The sequence below is a fragment of the Camelus bactrianus genome, chromosome 27, assembly GCF_048773025.1.
Source record: "Camelus bactrianus isolate YW-2024 breed Bactrian camel chromosome 27, ASM4877302v1, whole genome shotgun sequence".
Classification (NCBI taxonomy): Eukaryota; Metazoa; Chordata; class Mammalia; order Artiodactyla; family Camelidae; genus Camelus; species Camelus bactrianus.
Window position 1 is genome coordinate 31,929,379 of NC_133565.1, and position 20,948 is coordinate 31,950,326.

A 20,948-nucleotide genomic window follows, 5' to 3' on the forward strand; every position below is an offset into this window, starting at 1 on the left:
TGCTGCCCTGTGGATGAATATTGCTGCTCCAGGGGGCCAGGTAGAAGACTAAGGATGAATTGGTATAATTGCATCCTACTTATTAAAAATAGAAAGGGCCTAACCAGTGGTGAAACACCAATCATTTTTATATATCAAGGACACTATCCTGGTAGCTAACAATTGATCATCATCCAATAGGAAGCTTGAGTTCAAAGATGTGAAGTTCAGAACACTATTTTTCAAATAGAATAAGTGGATTTAAGTTCAGTAGTGCACCATTTTATGAACTGTTTTAGAAAGTAGTGAATATAGTAAAATGATTGTGAGAGCTTCTGCCCTCCTAGGTATTAAGTTGTTCTTTTTTTCAAACTATGCCCTCTTAGAGGGTAGGGAACACATGTGTTTAACCTGGTGTGTTCAGCCCTTATCTGGACTTCATGTTTATTATTTCAGTACTTAATAAATATGCATAATAAAAAACAAATTGTAGCTGCAGCTCTGAACTTACTTTACTGTGGCCTATGATAGTCTCTTCTGCACTCTGCTTTCTTTGTCTCTCAAGCAAATCACATCAGCCAAAACTTATAACCTACTTTACTACAATAGTGCTGACATGTTTTGGGAGCCTAGAACAAAGATTGAAATTTAACTGGCATCATGGGATCTCAGTTGGTTTAACAGCTTCTCCTACCTTACTTGGTAATTCACATACAATAATACTGAATAACATTTGCTCTCAAGAGGTTTGGAGTTGATTGCAACAGATATTGCAGGAGAGAACATAGATACTGTAATTAAAAGGGTTATGGGAGAGACTAGAAATTACTCTATCTGATAACCTATTAATTTTAAGACCTAAAGCATGTCTTTAAATATGATACTGTGGAAAATAATCTTCCTAGTTTAAAAAATAATAGTAAGTTCCAGCATAAGTAGTTATGTATATTGAGCATTAAATCTTATGATACTCATTTATTTCATCTGTCTTCTTAATAATTATGCTTATTTCCTGGACATAAGCTATTTGATATACAGGCATACCTCAGAGATAATGCAGGTTCAGTTCCAGACCACTGCAATAAAGTGATTATGGCAACAAAGCAAGTCAAATGAATTTTTTGGTTTCCCAGTGCATTTAAAAGTTATTTTTACACTATACAGTGGTCTATTAAGTGTGCAATACCATTATGTCTAAAAAATATATACACATCTTAATTTAAAAATACTTCATTGCTAAACAATGCCAACCATCACCTGAACCTTCAGCAGGTTATAATCTTTTTGCAGTAATAACATCAAAGATCACTGATCACAGATCACCATAACGAATATAATAATAATGAAAAAGTTTGAAATATTGCAAGAATTACCAAACCGTGACATGGAGATGCAACGGGAGCAAATGCTGTTGGAAAAATGGTGCTAGTAGACTTGCTTGACAAAGAGTTGCTGCAAACTATCAATTTGTAAAAAGAAAAACACAGTATCTGTGAATCACAATAAAACAAGGTATAACTATGGTTTATTGTTCTTTTATTTACTTAAAAAGAAGAGGAGGTCAGGATTGCTTTTTTTCACTCAGCATTTGTCATCTCTGTAAGGGTTTTATTAGCAAGTCAGCTGAATCTTAATTCCCTAAAGGGGTAAATTTTTAAGATGTTTCATGTGAGAACAAATAGAGGGTCCCAAAGATGTGCATTCAATCTAGAGAAGATTTAGTTCTTTTTAGTATATTATTTTCAATTAAACTTTTTGTGTTCCAGTTCATTTAAACATGTCAAGATTCCTTTTCTTGACCCCACAACTGGTTTAAAGTTGGTCACTATTATGGGGCAAAGTTTTATTGTTTATTCTAATGATCAAATAATGTATCTTTATTGTAAGACATTCAAAAATGAGCATAACTTTTATGTTTTCAAACAGAATTTTAAGAAGAAAAAAGTATAAATCACCTGAAGACAGTAGGTAGCCTCTTGAATGATTTTAAATGAGGAATAATATGCATAATTAGATTTGTATTTTAGAATGATCACTGGCAGCTGTGTGGAAACAGATTGGAGGCAGGAAGGACCGGCAGGAGGCTGTTAGAATCCTCAGGCCAAGAAAAATAAAGGCTTTAACTGAGACAGTAACATCAGGAACATAGAAGAGGAGACAGAATCAACAGGATTTGGTGAGGGACTGAATGTGATGAGAAGGGCCGGGGAAATGCTGAAAAGGACTCCCAGGTCTTTAGCCTGAGTGACAGAGTAGAGAACCCTCAACTGACATAGAGAACATGGGAGATGGAACAGATTTTGAGGAAAAGATTACAGATTCAGCTTTATATGTGTAAAGTGAGAGTAGCCTGTGGCACACCAAAGGAAGCTATCTTCCTTGCCATATGAGATACAGACCAGGAATTTAAAAGAGTTGGTTTTAGATGTCATACGTGGTTGTTGAAACATTGAAACTGAGATCACTAGGAAAACATGTAGAGAGAGAGAAAAAGGCCAAAGTGTAAAGAAATGGCTAAGGAAATGAGAGAGAAAAACAAAAGAGGGTAGCATATAGGAAGAAGTGGAATTTGTAGAGGAAGACTCATTTACAACATCCAATGCCAGTTAACAACCAAATAGGTTGAAGATTAAAAGGTGTTCATTGAAATTAGCAATTTAGAGATTACTGGTATCTGAGAATAGTCAGTAGAGTGAGTTAGGGGTAGAAACCAGATTACCATGTGTTTCAGATTGAGTGAGTAGCAGCAGTGACTGGAATAATCTTTCAGGTAGTTTGGTTATAAAGAAAAGGTAAATGAAGGGGCAGTTGCTTATAAGGAAAGATAGAAATTAATGGAAGGTATTATTATGAGTTTTGTTTGTTTTCTTTCTTTTTTAGGAACAGAGTATATTTATATCTGAAGGAAAAAAGAATAGTCATTGTTGCAACAGAGGTTAAAATGATGGCAAGAGAACCAGAACACCTGAAGAAGCTAGAAAGATATCCAGAGCATGGTGTCTTCCATGGAGAAGACAGACACTTAACATTAAAAAATTACAGCACCAATGCCAAGAATTAGACGAATAAAAAGAGAGAGCCAGTAGCTCCAGAAGGGTTGAGAAAAGCATAGCAGTGTGCAGCAGTGTGCATTGTTGCTGATGAGAATCTTTAGTCTATAAGATTTCCCTGGTTCAGTCTGATAGATGACCTTCACTGTCCTCAAGCGTTTAATCCATCCGTGTTTCTACACCAGCTCCATAAAACCATCAATTTCATGGCACCTTTTCTCTTGAAGAGCATAGCCATGCAAGCATTTCTGTCTCAGATTACAATAAAGCATTATTATTAGTAGGTTTTCCTTCTCATTATTACTTTATATTCTGCCTCAAAACTTCCCCAGAGTCATGAAATGAAAGTATTTTATTTTGCATATTCATGTTGCAAATAATCTATCTGTAGATAATCTTGGGTCTGTCTTGATTATTCTGTTCTGTGCAATCAAGGACAAAACAGTGAGAAGATGACCTTGTAGCAGTAAAAGGGCAATCAGAGCTATGAAAGGATTGTACAGGCAAACTGTTAGTGATGAAGAAACTTGGCCAGAATGGTTTAGTGATCCCAGAAGACACAGCTGGTTGGTGGCACAGCCTGAACTCAGAATCAGACTTCCTGACTTCAGTTCAGAGCTCTTCCTACTGCCTCAGTTTGCCTCCCTGCAGATTATATAGCGCATAATCCTTTATCAGAAATTTGAGATGCTTTGGTTCTCCCTCTCCCAAAATTTGAGTGAATTTGTTGTGGAAAACTGTAATTATACTTCTTTCCTCATAGCTTTCATTGACATCTCTTGATTTTAAGTTACCAGTTTTGTCTCTTAAATATTTTAATATTGCTAAACACCAAGAGTCAGATTAGATATTTGAAGAGACTTTGTAATAATAATAAATACCTCCAGAGAAAATGCTTCCATGAAAAACATGTTGTAATGATTAAATTTTTCATGTAAGCCAGATTTGGAGTCAAATACTTGAAGGGAAAGAGATGACAGTGGAATGAGAGATGGATCGATATATTATATTTGAGGTCTATCTCAAGATAATATCAACAAGAAGTAAAATGACATTGTTTATGTTTATTCATAAACAGCTTGTTACTTTTCCTACCAGTGACATAAGAATGTACATTTATCAAAACCTCAGATGTATGATAATTTTCAGAATTAAACCTTTCAAGGAAATGCCTAGCCTTATTAAGTTCAGATTGTGGTCTGTTTTCTCATAATTAAATGGGACTTTTGTATGATAATTGCAATGTATTGTCATGTAGTTTTATCTAGAAGGTTAACAGGACATAAATTGAGTTAACCATATACTTCTAGCCAATAATAGGAATTACTCATTCTGTGCTGTATTGTAGAGGAGGAGGAGGAAGTCACAGCCCTTCTTTTTCTCTCAGTATTGAAGTGTGTCAGTTATCTGTCAGGAGGATGAACCTAACCTATGCTATGTGATCATGCACTCACAGGGAAATACATCATTGCCTTGGGAGTACATGATACTTTCTTCTGGTTTCTTAATAGTTTCCAACACTTATTTTTGTGTTAAAAATTCTTTTATAAACTTGAATGCAGAATTTAAATCAATTTCTTAATTCATTTTTAATTCAAAAGCAAAATTTATAAACTGTGTTCTCATACTCTTCCTGTTAGACATGTTTACTCTTCTCTGCCTTGTAGGGCTGATTCTGATTTGACAGAGAGAGACAATGAGCTAGCGAGCAAGCGAGCGAGGAAGAGAATGAGTATAGTACTAGAAATTATCTCTAAGGCTCATTTCAGCAATAAGCTAGAAGTTCCTCTAACAGTATATTTTCTGGAGAGGAGAGGGGAGAGTCTGGTCAAAGGGAATTCAGCTCTATGTGTAGTCAAAAATTTTAAAAAGAAGGCGTATTCATGTATTGTGTGTGAAATTAAATTTTAAGTTTAAAGTCTGTGATTTTCGATGGTACTTTACTCTTTCCTTAAAGTAACAACGTATTACTGAATGTTGGGAAGTGAAAACAAATACTGGAAAGTAATTACTTGTAATTTCACCATCCTAACATTACTTTGAGCATCTTGATGTGTTTCCTTCCAGTCTTTTTTCTTATGTATCTGTTCTTTTGATAAAACTATAATCTGTATATTTTCTCATAAGTATTTCATTGCAAACTTTGTAACATAATAAGTAAAAATAGCTTTCACGTTCTTTTATTGTTTGCAGAGCGCATAAAGAAAAATTTGATCCTCACAGTATCTTTTTGCATTAAACAGAGAAGGTATTATTAGCACCATTTGACATATGAGGGTACTGAAAGCAGAAATCACACAATGCCTCTACTTTGCACTGTAGTAGATTTCTGTTCGCAGAAATACTGGCTCATGCAGGCAAGTGAATGCATTTAATGCAGAGAGAAGAGCGAAACAAATCGTTCTGCACGTTCTTATTTCCTGGGACACAGTCCTGCTTTACTGGACTAAGTGAGCCTTTGAACAGCACTAAGCCACTCTGGAAATAGAAGTTTTGTCAGATTTTAGTAAATACACTAAACACCAAGAATCTTAAAATGAGTTAGTCTAGTTACCCCTCAGTTAGGCTTACTGCTAACATGGTTTTAAACTTGTTTTGGTTTCGCCTGGAAACAAAGGAAATAAAATCAGTAGCTTGTAAACCAGGAAGATAACATCTAGGCACCTGAGCAGAACTGCCTTGGGAGGGTAGGAGCCTTATCGTAATGGGGAGTTAAAGGAAAACTGCCTGGGAAACTAGTCTTCTAAAGCTTTAAATGTGTCAGGTTTGAATTCCGTGGCTATTTGATTTATTTTCTGACGTCCTGAGCACTGTCAGCTGTGGGATTCAAAAGCAAAATATAGCAAACTAATTGTGAGTTTTAAGTTTTCTCTGTTTTGTTTAAATTGTTCTGTTAAACTGAAATTTTGCCTACTTGTTTTGTGAGGAAAACTGAGAATTCCATTTTATTGTTCAAAGTAGTGAAGACTAGTAACTGCTTGGCCTTCCCGCAACTAAAATTTTGTTGTTTTTGTCTTCACCTTTTGTCTGGAGATAGACTTCCCTACTACCCAAAGTTCTCTGTTTTCTTCTTTTAGGAATTCTTCCTAGGAAGAGAATTTAATTTGTATTAAATTAAGTTGATTAAAATGAAGAACACTTTGATGGGCTCTATTTCCTTTTATTACACTAGATTTTATAAGTGATCTCTGACTTTCTTCCCAACATATCATCTCTTACTTTTAGTATTCCTCAGCTTTGAAAGAGTAAACAATTTGGGAGTTATTGACTGTAACAAAAAGGAACATTCTTTTCATCTCTTCTCTGCAGTGTCGTTTCACAGCTGCAAGTTTGAACTGAAGAAAGCAGAGTAAAATGTAAGAAAACAGAGGAGCAGTGTTCCTTGAACCAGTAAGGACCCTTGCCCTAGAGCTATTAACTAGTAAGTTTTTGTTTAGGTCAAGATACTAAGGACCTTTGTTGCTTCTGCTTCCTCATGTATTGCTTTCCTCAGACCCCAGGCTTGAATCATTTTATTTTAAAAAGAATCCTATCTACCTCCTTGATTCGAGTCTGGATTCCAAACATGCAAGTGCCCTGAGCTAAGTGTTCCCTCTCAGGTTTTGCTCAGTGAATTTATTACAATAAGTTGTGATTATCTTAGCTGGTCACCCTAACTTTTCAATTCATCTGTATTTCTTCCCTGTTTTGCTCATCTTAATAAACAAACAAACAAACTTTACATGAATCAACTGCTACAACCTTCCCATTTTTCTTTTGCTGTTTGCCAATCTGTCCCCCAATAGATTATAAACTGCAAAAGGACAAGATTCTTGTCACTCTTATTTACTCTGTCTCTAATGCCTAACACAGTGACACATAATGAACTGTGAAAATCATTGTTTTTTCAGCTATTTTAAAACTCCTTTGCCTCTTGGTAAACATGAAATTCCTCTATTCTGATATGCCCTCCATGAGAATCACCAAGAAGTGAGTGAAAAAATACACATATGTATCTTCACCAAACGAGAACATTGACTTTCTGTACTTGTATAATTAATTGCTTCTGTTTTCCAGATATAAAATTAAATTATAAAATTGACTATCATTGAAAATACCTTTTTATATATCATATGGCTTCCAAAATGAAGTACACCTGTCCTGGCACTCCCCCAACTCCTGCCTACCCCCTCTCGCACTCCTCCACCCCTGCCTCCTACACACCTACCTTTTTGCTGTTTCATAGTAACCCAGTGTCCCAGGAAATTGGGAAAGTTCTCTATGCTAAAGGGAGTAATGCTAAGTTTTATTGGATTACTTTAACTCTTAGATCCGGCACTGGTCCAGAAATTTCTTACTTGGGCAGTTATCTCTTTGTTTACTAATAATAAAAGCAGTGCTTGAACAGGCTGTGTAGGAAGGGCAACTTGGGACCAACAGGCACCATGAAAAAGCCAAATATGAGGACTATGACCTCAAAAGGCAACACCCTGCTTGTAAAATGACAAATTTTGCTTTGGCAGAGGAAAATGTTTTTTATTTTCTGTGTTATCACTGTGCTTCAACACAATACAAAACATTATTTCTAGATGTTTAGTGGGGTTTTTGTGTGTTTTTTTTTTTAAGCACGACATATTTTGTGTCCTGATGGTAACAGTTCTCCATCAAGCTTCCACTGAGGGGGGAAAAATGCACGAACAGTGATCAAACTATCTAGAAAGAAATCTAAACTGTGTCCAGTTTCTTTTGATGATCTAGTACTTCCATATTCTTTAGAAAATATCTAACTCAAAAGTTTATAAAACTCTTACTTCAAAAACTCATAAACAATGGTGGAAGGTTTATGTTTGTTTCTAACCATGGCCTCTTCTTCCCACTTCTCATTGTTGCCTGAGAACAGTGTCTCTAGACCAAGGAGAGTAACAGACCACAAAATTCCGTAAAACACAGCTACAATTGACACCAAGAACAATCTCAGTCACACACTAAAGGTGCTCAACAAATGTTTGCTGTTGAAATATAAACTCTACAAGTGTTGCCTTAAATGGAAGCTGGATTATTTCCTTTATGACCCAAAAAACCCACTATATTTAACTTCAAAAAAATTGCAAGTAATATATTGCCAGCATAGCCCACCCTTTATCACTAGACAGGTAATAAGACTACAGTTAAAATATATGCAAACCACGATACAGTCTATTCTTAATTCTTTTCAGTTACTTTGAACTTAGAAATTAGCTATACCTTCAAAATATACCAAAAATCTGACCACTGCTCACCACCCACACTACTACAACTGTGATCCAATCCATCATCTTTCAGTTGGATTATTAGACTCCTAATAATCTCCTTACTTCCACCCTTGACCCTCTCCACCCTTCCTTGTGTTCTCAAAACTGCAATCAGAGTGATCCTAAAAAAATGGTTGATCCCTACCTTTTCTACTCAAAACTTTCTAGTGGTTTCTCATCTAAGAGTAAAAGCCACTCTTTACTATGACTTACAAAGCCTTATATTGTCTGGTTCCCTGTAGCAGTCAGGTTCATCCACTATTTTTGCCCCTGGTTCAGTCCAGTCACATTTGCTGCCTCCTTCGGTCATACAGGGGTACTCCTTCACATGAGTCGTCCCCCCGCCTGGGCCAATCTGTCCTTGCACGTGCTTAACTCTCTCCTTCACCTCCTTAGGTCTTTCCCCAAGGGTTACCTCAGTGAAGCCTTTCCTGGCTTCTCTTTGAAATTCCAGACACCCTCTTCCCGGCCTCTTTCCTTGCTCTCTTTTTTCCTTTGTACTTGTCACTGTGTAACATTATTCATTTTACTTATTTTATCTTGTTTTTTGTCTGTGTCTCATTATACTCAGCTGCATGAGGGTGGGAATTTTTGCCTGTTTTGATTACTGCTGTATCCCCAGTACATATAAAGTGCCTAGAATGTTAGATACTCAATAGATAATTGTTGAATGAATGAATGAGTCTCCTTATTATTTAGTTCCTAGACTAGCCTACTACATTTTTTAAAAATCAACAATAGTCATAGGAGCCTGGGCTCTAGATTCTGGGAATAGAGAGCCACATTTTCTGCCCACTCCATCCAGCACCCAGCCAAACACACACTTCCTCGTGTCCTTCTTAGGCACTGAAACAACCCTAAGCCTTAAACTCATTATCTCCCCCATCCCACCCACTCCCACAAAAAGTAAGTACTTAATTACTCCCAAATTATCTAGCCTTATCTTTTGCCCCCTCATCTCCCACATCAAAACCTACAGTGAGAGAGTTCTTAACTGAATTTCACTTAGCTGAAACCCAGTTAACTGCCTGGTAGGATTAGCCAGTGTTATTATTACCTCTGTAAAATATATTGATTAATGCCCACAGCCTACTGAATGCTCTTAGCTAAATGCTCACAGCAGTAGACCGCTCCCTAGTAAGCCTTTGTACTTTCACCTGCTCCTGTTAAATTGTATGCATATCAAAATCAGTTGTATTTATTCCTAAACCTCAGGTCTATCTTACAATAAATTGTATAATTACATTAATTTTTAAATTAATAAACATGTTTTAGAACAGTTTTAGATTCACATCAAAATTAAGCAGACAGTACAAGAGTTCCCATATACTCCATGCCCCATATGTGCAACCTGCCCCACTGTCACCTTCCCCTACCAGAGTGGTACGTTTGTTAACAGTCAATGAGCCTACACTGACACGTAATCATCACCCAAATCCATAGCTTACGTTAGGGTTCACTCTTGGCGGTGTACTTTCTATCGGATTTGACAAATGTATGACAGATATCTACCATTCCAGTATCATGCAGAATAGTTTCACAGCCCTAAAAATCTTCTGTGTTCTGCATGTTCACTCGTGCCTCTTCCCGACCCCTGGCATCCACTCATCTTTTTACTATAGTTTTACCTTATCCAGAACGCCATGTGGTTGGTATCATATACTATGTAGCTTTTACAGACTGGGTCCTTTAACTCATGCATTTAAGTTTCCTGCATGTCTTTTCATGGCTCGATAACTTATTACTTTTTCTTTTTTAGCTCTGAATAACATTCCATTATCTGCATGTACCACAGTTTGATTATCCACTCATCTACTCATCTTGTTTGTGTCCAAATTTTGACATTTTGAATAAAGCTGCTATAAACATCGATGTGCAGGCTTTTCAATGGACATAAGTATTTAACTCCTTACAGTAAATACCAAGGAACACAATTATTGGTAAGAGTATGAATAGTTTTATAAGAAACTACCAAACAGTCTTCCATAGTGGCTGTACCATTTTCATTTATTTCTACCAGCAATAAATGGGAGTTCCTGTTGCTTTACATCCTCACCAGTATTTGGTGTTGACAGTGCTTTGGATTTTAACTATTCTGATAGATGTCTAATGGTATCTCATTGTTTTAATTTTCAGTTCCCAAATGACATATTAAACATGTTTTCATATGCTTACTTGCCATCTGTGTATATGCATTGGTGAGGAGTCTGTTCAGATCTTATGAGCATTTTTTAATCAAGGTGTTCATTTTCTTATTGTTAAGTTTTAAGAGTTCTCTGTATGTTTTGGATAGACTTCTTTTTAGTTGTTCCAGCACCATTTGTTGAAAAACTATCTTTATTTCATCGTTTTGCCTTTTCTCCTTTGTCAAAGATCAATTGACTATATTTATATGGGTTTATTTCTAGCTAGGCTCTCTATTCTGTTTCAATAATTTATTTGTCTTTTCTTTCCCCAAAACTCACTATCTTGATTATCGTAGCTTAAAAGGAGGTCTTGAAGTTGAGGTAGTATCAGTCCTCCAACTTTGTTCTTCTCCTTCAATATTGATTTGGCTATTAAATCTTTTGCCTCTACATATAACTTTAGAATCAGTTTATTGGTATCCATGGAATAACTTACTGGGATTGAGTTGAATCTATAGCTCAAGCTGGGAAGAACTGACATCTTGACAATATTGAGTCTTCCTATCCATGAGCATGGGATACCATACATCATGCATACATGCCTTTAGTGATATAGTGGTAAGGTTCAGGGGCAAAAGAAGCATTCTGTAATACCATGATTAGGTCTCAGTCTTTTGGTGAGCATATGCTCCTGGACTGTGAACTTCACCAATGCTTCTCAGGTTTTGTTCCCCCTTTAGGTGGGACAGAATGGATGAACAGGACTGGAATTGTATCTTTCCCTTAGCCCATGTGGAAAGCTAGAAGAGACTGGAGTTGATATTTCTTTAGCACTCCAGAAGAGTGTGGTAAGGATATAGAGAATTTGAAGCTCTCATACATTGCTAGTGGGAATGTGAAATGGTACATGTACTTTGGAAAACAGTTTGGCAGTTCCTTCAAATGTTAAACATGGAATTACCATATGACCCAGCAATTTCATTCCTAGGTATATGCCCAAGAGAACTGAAAACATGTCCACATAAAAACTTGTACACACATGTTCATAAGCAGCATTATTCACTATAAACAAAAAGTACAAACAACCCAAGCCTATCAGCTGATGAATGGATAAACAAAATGTGGTATAGCCATATAATGGAATATTATTCACCCCTAAAAAGAAATGAAACTCTGGTACATGCTAAAATGTGATGAACCTTGAAAACTTTATACTAAGTGAATGTAGTCAGACACAAAAGGTCACAGAGTGTATGATTACGTTTACGTGAAATGTCCAGAATAGGTATATCCATAAAGACAGCAGATTAGTGGTTATCTGGTCCTAGGGGGAGGGGAGAATGGGGAGTGACTGTTAATGGGTAGTGAGTTTCTTTTAGGGATGATGAAAATGTTCTAAAATTAATTGTGGTGTTGGTTATAGTATATGAAAATCACCTTGTAAATATTTGAAAGCCACCAAATTGCACAACTTAAAGGGGTGACTTTTATGGTATGTGAATTACATGCTTCTAAAATAAAACAATTTAGGATGGTTTTTGGTGTGAGTCAGGGATGGGAAGTTTGAAGAGATGAGGCTAAGTGGGAGGGTTTGAGTGAGTTAGGTTTAAATTGATTGGCAAATTTTGATGGAGCTGATGTGGCAGTTGGGAAATCCCCTAAGAACATGCAGAATGACTGCTGAGAGCATTAAGGGCCCACTTGTGGTTGGACACCATAAATTTATAGTAGCACTCTTTATTTTGTGATTTTTCTCAAACACTATCTTGAGCTAAAACTCAGAGTTGATCTACATGTAGGTTATAGAATAACACGGCAAAGGAATTGAGAGTGTTGGCAAAAGAGTATTTGAAGTGTAGCCATGGAATATAAGCCAGACATAGAAGGGAAAGCCAGGGGTCAGCAAAGAGGTTTGTGTGGTTAACGGTCAGTTGTGGGACTGAAATGACAGCAGATGATGATCAGAGATTGGTATAGATTCCACAAGAGGACTGAAGGAAGGGGGACTTATGTAAAGTAGGGAAAGGGCTCTTGAAAAGAGCCCACCCCAAAAAAGCAGAAGTACAAATGATGCTTCCAGCACTGTCCCACACACTTGGAATAACATGGTCTCATTGTTGAGATCATACCTTTTGTCAGGAAAGGCTACTAGAACGATCTTACTTGAGGAACAATTCTTAGGCTCCACCTAAGTTCCTTTATTCTGGCCCTATATTGAGCAAAGCAGTGTTCTGATTATGATTAGTGGCTTAATACAATTCTCATTACAATTTGTATAATTGTCATTAAAATACTTAACTTGGCACTGTTTTACACATCAGTTTGTTCAGTGAGCGGTTAGTGTTAGAGGGAGTTTTTGAGTTTCCAAGCTACAGTCTGGACCCTGGTTCAAAGTGTAAACCCCAAGGTAATACCATTTTTTGAGGCCTCGAGGTAGAAGCCTTCACTGGGTGAATCTCTTCTGCAAGGAAACATCTGTGTGATAAACCTGCTTCTGTAAACTGCAGCGGAAAACCAAACTTGTGTATCGCTTTGCCTTTGTATATATTTCCCTTCTTTCCCCTTCCAGAGCAGCATTCATTACATTTCTTGAGTGCCTTACATAGAATTTCTAAGTTCAGGGTGACCTCTGTACTGGGACATTATCAGGCACAGATGCTACACTGAAGGGCTTTTGGCAATCAGTGGCTTGGTAGCTGTGATTCAATTTGAATCACCCCCTCATGGACCATATGAAAGCAGATTCTTGCAGGATCCCAGCCAATTCTTAGGAATCATTTTATTTTCCAACTTACTGGACTAGTTTAGAGGCCTTTGAGTTTCACTAGACTTTTTCCTCATTTCCTTCTTTTGTTGATCTTGGCCCCTTAACCTTCCACCCACTTTATTACTCATTTCTTAGGGACCTAACTACTCAGTAACACTAGAGAAAATATATCTGAAGCCATATGGGTTGAGTAAAACAAACAAAAGAGGGGGAAAAAAAGGCAAAAAAATGTGTGTTCTCTGAACTTCCTTTGTTTATATGATCTGTTTATATGTTGTTAAGGTTGTGTTGTCCAGCTGCCTCCCCGTATTTCAAAAAATAACAACAGATATCTGGGAAATACTCGAAGAGGGTCGTGATGGCATAGTGAATGAAAAGACACTTCATCTGTCCCCCACCAGATAATATATCTTCTTTTGAGGTGTAGGAGGGATGCTAAGAGCTTCAAATGCTGAATCTTAAGGTTCTTGTAAAGTCATTTACTTCTAAGGAGACTTTTAAAAAGGAGCCAGTTAAATGAGTCCCTTTAATGTTTGTGGATATGTACCTGGATAGTTGAATGTTTGCTTGTGGTTTGTAATTAGGCTAAATGGCATCTAATTGATTAGTTTTGATTAGTTTGCTTTTGGCAAAACGAATATTGATGTGAGGTGATGTTACAGCCTGTGCATAATATGAATTAAAACGCAAGTACACTTGGGTCAAGATTATCCTAGAAAACATCCAGAATGCAACTTCGCAATATTTCTTAGAGCCACTTGTAAACTCCCTTCTCTCGAAGGAAATGAACAGGGTTTAGCAAGCATCCCTGCACGTGCAGGAGCTCCTGACTCTGGATGGGTAGGAAGTTCTTCTCTGCCTTCCACGCTCTGCGCACTGTAATGGGTAATGGATATACAGAGATTCATCTTTTCACATTAAGCTGTTTATGGACTTTGGCCTGCTAAGTAACAAATTTAGAAGTGAAAACAAGAAAGTAAGAATAAGAAGCAAATCATCCGTGTTACCATTTTGGAAGTGAATGACTATACTGAGCATGTGGAATGTGGCATCGGTGTCACGTGCACTGTCTCTGTGTCCCCACCGCAGCGGGGCGGATTCTAGCTCTGCTCGGGGCTGCTGGGCTTCCCTTCCAGTTGCTGCTTCACCGGTCTCCCTAGCAGCAGCACCCGAGCTAAGTGCAGGGGAGCTCCTGAGTGAATGCTTGTAATTTGCTTCTCAGTTCTCCCAGTTGATTGAGGCACTTCTTTTCCTGGAGTGGTTTTCAGTTTCACTTAAGTGGCTGATGTGTGGGGTCACTATTGAATGCTCTGTTTGAATATCACTTTCATGATGAATGGAAGGCTTCTGCTTTTAGCTCTACGGGGTGAAGCCCTTGGTGGTAAGCCTTGGAAGGGAAAAGTCTTTCTTTGTAGTGATATGCTAAATGAAATTACTCTCTTTGTCACTTTGTCCTTTTATCCTTTCATTCTGTAACCTCAAGTCCTTGTGATTTATTTGTTTTCTTCAATTAAGCTTAGTTGTTTCCTGTACCCAGGTGCATGCTCTTTCGACTACTGGTCATCATGGTGATGTGGAGCAGGTTTCTGGCCTGGAAGTGTGGTTACTTTAATTTTGAACCACATCAGTATGCCTTCCATCCTGCACTTCCTTTGCATTATTTCCTTTTGGAGGGCTCAGTTTGTCACCATTTAATCTAAAGATGATTCATCCGGGACCAAAAACTGTAATGCTGTAATAACAATACGTTTCTTTATATAATAATACTCAAGCACTTACCATCTTAACCTTTCTCTGTTTATGAAGCACTTACAGTTTAATCCTTCACAGTAACCCTGTAGGTTAAGTCAGCAATTTCGTCTGTGTCTAAGGTGGTGAAATTATATCTCAAAGAAGTTGAATAACTTGCTGAGGGTTGCATTGCTTCTGAGTTACTCTGCTTAACAGTTTTTACAGGAAATGAAGAATACTTTTGAAGATATTCTGAATGAACAAAAAGGAATTTTCCAACCTGTGTCCTGATAGTGAAAATCTGTTTTTAGCCTGGTCAGTTGATAAGGCCAGGGTTAAAAGTCCATTAACCATAAAGCTAAAATTGATGTGTCCAAGTCAAGAAAATATTTAGGTCAGTTTCTATTCTGTTGCTGATGTGATTAAGGAAGGCTAGCTCTTAAATTAGTGGAACTTGAGCTGGAAGTAATTAAGCCATTAATTATTTTTTTATTCTCTTTCCTTTCAGAGAGATGGAAACCTTGATGACTAGTTCCACCCTGCCTCCCCTTTTTGCAGATGAAGATGGCTCCAAGGAGAGTAATGATCTGGCTACAACTGGGTAAGCAGCTGCTTTGGGACACTGGGCCTCTTCCTAGGCTTCAAAACAGCTCTGACAACGTATGAGGTGCTAAAGAGGCAGTTTTAGATCATAAAAATAGAAGGTACGTTTGTTATGCTTTGTAAAGGGAATGAAAGCCATTGTGAGCTGCTTTGTAATCTGCATTCAGCTGTCATTTGCAGTGCTCTGGTTCCTGTGAACTGGAACAGCAACGTGGGATCTAGGAGACATCGGTGGCTCCCGGTTAAGAGAACTACATAGTCACCATTAAGGAAATACCTGCCACAGAGCTAGCTCTCAGAACGCCAAATCCATTTTCTGTCTGAATTGCAACAGATATTAAAATAATTTTCTCCCAAGCATCAGATTTTTTTTTTTAAGATCAGATTTTTAGTTATGGTTCTTTATTCAAGATGCCTAGGAGCTCTAGCTGACTTCTGTCCCTCCCCACCCCCATCTCTTGTCTTTGGTATTTTTGGATGATATATAAAGGAATATAGAAAAGGGCTAATAGCAGTAGTCCCTCTTCCATTGAAAATCTCTGTTCCACTTGAATTTTTATCTTCTCTATTTAGAAGTTATTTGCTAAAGAAGAAATGTATTCACTAATAGATTGAAGTACTAGCTAATCCCTAAGATGAATTATTTTAATATTCCTTAGGGCTCTTTAAAAAAAAATTATACTTTGTAATTCTGTTTCCTTTCCTGACATTCATTTCTTAACTCATTAATACCTGCCTTCTGATTGTATTCAGATGAAACTGTTCTCTAAGACTTTTTTAAAAGCTACCTAGTTGCTGAATCCAAGGCATACAATAAAAATGTTCTGAGTGTCTGTGTGTGCCAGACACTGTTCCAGGCACTAGATATTAGCAATAGCCAAAACAGACAAAAATCTCAACCCCTACAGAGCTTAAATTCTACTAGGGAAGTCAGACAATAAACAGGATAAATAAGTAGAGTGCATACTACATTGACAAGAAAACTGGATTAAAAAATAAAGTAGGGAAGAGGGATAGGAAGGGCTTGGGGTGCCATTTTAGATCAGGTGGCCCAGAAAAGCTTTACAAATGACTGGAATAAAGACCTGAAGGAAGTAAGGTAGCTAGCCTGCAGTTATGGGGGCAGATTATTCTAGGCAGAGGGAGCGGTGAGTGCGAAAGCTTTGAGGTAGGAGTGTTTCTTCCTTTTAGAAATAACCAGGAGCCCAGTGTGGCTGGAGCAGAGTATACCAGGGGGAGGAGTAACAGGCTACATCAGTGTTTCTCAAACTTTAAAACTTAAGAACTGCCTAGAAATCTTACTAAAATGCAAATGCTGAGTCAGACAGTCTGAGGTGATGCCAGTGCTGCTGGTGGGAGGCCTGTACTTTGGGTAGCAAGGGACTAGATCTTGTAGGGTCTTACAGGTCAGAGTAAGTACTTCAGCTGTTACTCTGAGTGAGGTGGGAAGGCATGGGTGGATTTTGAGCAGAATGATATGATCTGACACTTTCTAACAGTGTCCCTGTGACTGCTATATTGAGAATAGAGAGAAGGGAGCAGGGCTGGAAGCAAGGAGGCCCGTTAGGGCTCTAAAATGATCCAGGTGAGGGATGATGACTCGAAGAACTTCACTAGTGACTTTGACAAGAGAAATTTTGGTGGAGTAGTAGGGACAGAAACCTGGAGGGGGTTTCAAAATACTAGGACTAGGAGAGGTGAGAAGTATAGAACTCTGGATATATTTTGAAGGTAAGCCAAACAAGATTTGTCTGAAAGACCAGATGAGATGTGAGAAGGGAGAAAAAGCAGTCCAAAAGACATCTCCAGAATTTTGGCTTAAACAACTGAGGGGTTGGGATCTCCTTGAAATTAGACAGGGAAGACTGAGCGAGTAGGGGAGGGAATTTTAGGAACTTGGTTTTGGAGATTTTAAAATTGAGATGCTTATTAGATATCCAAGCAGAGATGTTTATAGGCAACTTGACATCTCGAAAGTTAGGAGCTGTCTAGACTAGAAAGGGGAACTTGGAAGCTAATCAACATACAGCTGATACTTAAAGCCATGAGACTGATTGAGATCCCCACAGGAAGGGGCAATGTGTGGATAGAAAAGAGAAGAGACTGACACTTGAACTCAGGGATACTCCAGCGTTTAGAAGTCAGGGAGAGGAGAAAGAGTCAGCAAACAAGACTCAAAGGGGCACCTAAAAAGGTAACAGAAAAACCGGAGGAGTACAGGGTCCTGGAAACCAGGTAATGAAAGTACTTCAAGGAAGGGGAAGAGATCAACTGTGTCAAAGATTTCTGGAAGATCAGGTAAGATAAGGGCTGAGAAATGACACTGGATTTAGCATGGAGGCATCGGTGACCTTGTCAAGAGCTGTAGACACTTACCTCCTTTGGGTTGGATTTAAGACAGAATGAAAGAAGAGAAATTGAAGTCAATAAGTATAAACAGTTCTTTCCAGTAAAACAATTGAAGTCAGTGAGTACCCCCTTATCCGTGGCTTCACTTTCCAGTTTCAGTTACCCACCATGGTTAGCCCCGGTGAGAAAATATTAAATGGAAAATTTCACAAATAAACAATTCATAAGTTTTAAAATGTCCACCATTGTGAGTAGTGTGATAAAATCTCACAGTGTCCCACCCCACTGCGTCCTGCCTGGGATGTGAATCATCGCTCTGTCCAGAGTATCCCACCTGTTAGTCACTGAGTAGCTGCCTCTGTTGTCAGACGCACTGTCACAGTATCTCAGTGCTTGTGTTCAGGTAACTTATTTTACTTAATGATGGCCCCAAAGCACAAGAGTGTTAATGCTAGCATTTCAGATATGCCAAAGAGAAGCTCTAATATGCTTCCTTTAAGTGAAAAAGTGAAAATTCTTGACTTAGTAAGGAAAGAAAAAGTATGCTGAGGTTGCTAAGATCTAGGGTAAGAATGAATCTTCTATCTGTGGAATTGTGAAGAAGGAGAAGGAAATTCGTGCTAGTTTTGCTGTCTCATCTCAAACGGCAAGAGTTGCAACCCCAGTACCTGATAAGTGCTTACTTAAGATAGAAAAGGCATTAAATTTGTGGTGGAAGACATGAGCAGAAATCAGGGTTCAGTGCTATCTGCGGTCTCAGGCTTCCATTAGGGATCTTGGAATGTATCACCCTTGGATGGGGGTTGGGGGCTGCTCTGTAAACAATTCTGTAAAGGGAAGGAGGAAAATGAAGTGGAGTCAAAGTGTGTTTTGTTTTGTAGATAAGAGTAGTAACTTCACATTTAATATGTTGATTAGGCTGATCTAGTAGAGAGGAAAGAATTGGTGATGCCAAAAGAGGGCAGAATTGCTGAAAACCTATTTTTGAGTGGGCTAGAGGGTGTGGGATCCAGCGCACAAGAGGAAGGGTTGTTGACTAGCTAAGAGCATGGACAATTCATTCACAGGAACAAAAGAGCCTGTTTTTCCCCCAGTCTTCATTCAGCTTGTCATCTCTAAGGCATTTGACACTTTTAATTACTCCCTCTGATCCCTATACATTTCAGTCAAGGGACTCACGGGATTGGTACTCTTTCCCGTACCTAGTTTTCGTGTTTTACTGAAATAAGAATGTGCAAGAGTTAGTAACTTAAAAATTGATGGCACAGTTGAAATGAAGGATAACAGTGAAAGAACAAGACATCCTAAGACATCCAGAATGATTGAAATATTTAGAAAACAAAGCTGCCAAGATCAGACTGGATCTCTGATGGCACCTCTTTTCAGAGAACATGATTAGCATTGAGTTCATAACTTCTCTTACCTACTCTTTTTCAAAGGACCTCAAAAATGTAGGAACCTCCTAGTTTAAATCATCTATTTTTTCTAGAAAGGGACAGAAAAACAGAATTTCTTTCCTTTCCAGGACAGTCTGCATCTGCTTTCATCTCAGTCCACTGTAATCTGGTTTTTATTCCCATAACTCCGCTAAAACTGTACTGCCTAAGATTGAAGACCCTCAGGTCTTCAAATTTAGCAGATACTTTTTAGCCTGTCTGTGTGACATCTGCAACTTTTTGCTTGTCTAACACCCCCTTCTCTAAAGTCTTGCTGTCTTGGCCTCGATGACAGTGTTCTCCCCTGGGCTTCTTAATGCCCTCCTTGGCCTTTCCCAGCTCCTTCTAACACTTGCTGCTAAAATAGATTGTTCCATCAGACTTCTGTTCTGACTGTTCTTCTTACTGTCTTTCTGGACAATGCTGGTGCTTCCCTCTGTTGCCGTGAGCTGATGCCTCCCCAGCTGTCTCCTGCCTTTTCTTCACTTCTGTTCTCTCAGGGCGTGCTTCCAGTTGTCTGTGGGACAGCTCCACTTAATTATGCCATGAGAGTTTCAAAGTTAGCATTTTCTCTTCTGTCTTTCTTACACACAAACACATACACACACACACACACACACATATACCCCAGTTGTTACCTTGGCTAATAGTACATTATTACTCAATCTAGAAACCTCAGAAATAACTTTCACTCTTCTTTTTCCCTCACTATTTATATTCAGTCAGCCAATTCTCTCTTAGCTTTCTATCTCCCATTCTCCTGCCTGCCCGCCCTTGCCTCTCACTGAGTCTGCTGCAGTAGCCTCCTGAACGGCTTCCCTTTCTTCTCTTATACTCTGTTCTTTTTACCTGTGATAATGTTGTGTACCTAATGAATGCCTGTTCATCTTTTAAGACCTCCTCTGTAAAACCTTTCTTAACATTCTCTCCATACGTATAAAATTAATCATCCCCTCTACTGTACCTTTATGGCACATTTTACAAACCTCTGTTCCAGTACTTAACGTTGCACTGTAATTATTTTCTATAACCCTATGGAGTATACATTCTTCCAAAATAATGACTGAATATTACTCTCATACATCTTCCTCCACCTTCCCTACTACCCGCCCAAAACCCCAAACTCCCTAGCACATGGTGTTACCTTTGTTTCCATGCCTTTATCCAGCTGGGGTGGGTAAATCAGGCTCAGGTCCAACCATCATCTATTCCTTCTCATGTCCACTTTTCAGAAGGATGAGATCTCGTTTGCTGACTCACCTGGAACAGAATGGTGCAAACAGAAAATATATGTCTCTGATTTATTAACAATTATAATAGGACTTGATAATACTGTTCTTAGATGATCTGGTTGTCAATAAACAGTGTAATCCAAGAAGGAGTAGCCTATGGAATGTTCTCTCTTTTGTGATGAGGGCAAACTGCCTCTGCAACTCCCATTCCTGTTCTTTTCCATTAATCGTATTTTCCTTTTATTACCTTGTAGATATAGGAAAAGTGGCATGTAAAAGTCAATGACATGCTCAAAACTGAAACGTGAAGGCTGTGTTGAGGGAGAGGTACTTTGAGGGGTGGGGGACACTTCTTCATGGAACTGACCTGGTTCAAGCAAGCACTGAAACCTTTTTCAAATTCTC

At 38.3% G+C, this 20,948-nt stretch overlaps 1 protein-coding gene across 2 annotated transcripts in view; it reads left to right on the top strand.

The window, feature by feature from the left end:
• HMG20A (high mobility group 20A) overlaps positions 1-20,948 on the top strand; it is a 47,827-nt gene that overhangs the window by 9,158 nt on the left and 17,721 nt on the right. The window contains exons 2-3 of one of the 2 annotated variants that reach the window (XM_010955218.3): positions 6,339-6,450; positions 15,432-15,524. In XM_010955218.3, coding sequence (XP_010953520.1) covers positions 15,436-15,524 — 89 coding nt within the window. In that variant the 5' untranslated portion in view covers positions 6,339-6,450; positions 15,432-15,435. The remainder of the gene's footprint in view (positions 1-6,338; positions 6,451-15,431; positions 15,525-20,948) is intronic. The other variant, XM_010955219.3, reaches the window with a different exon arrangement.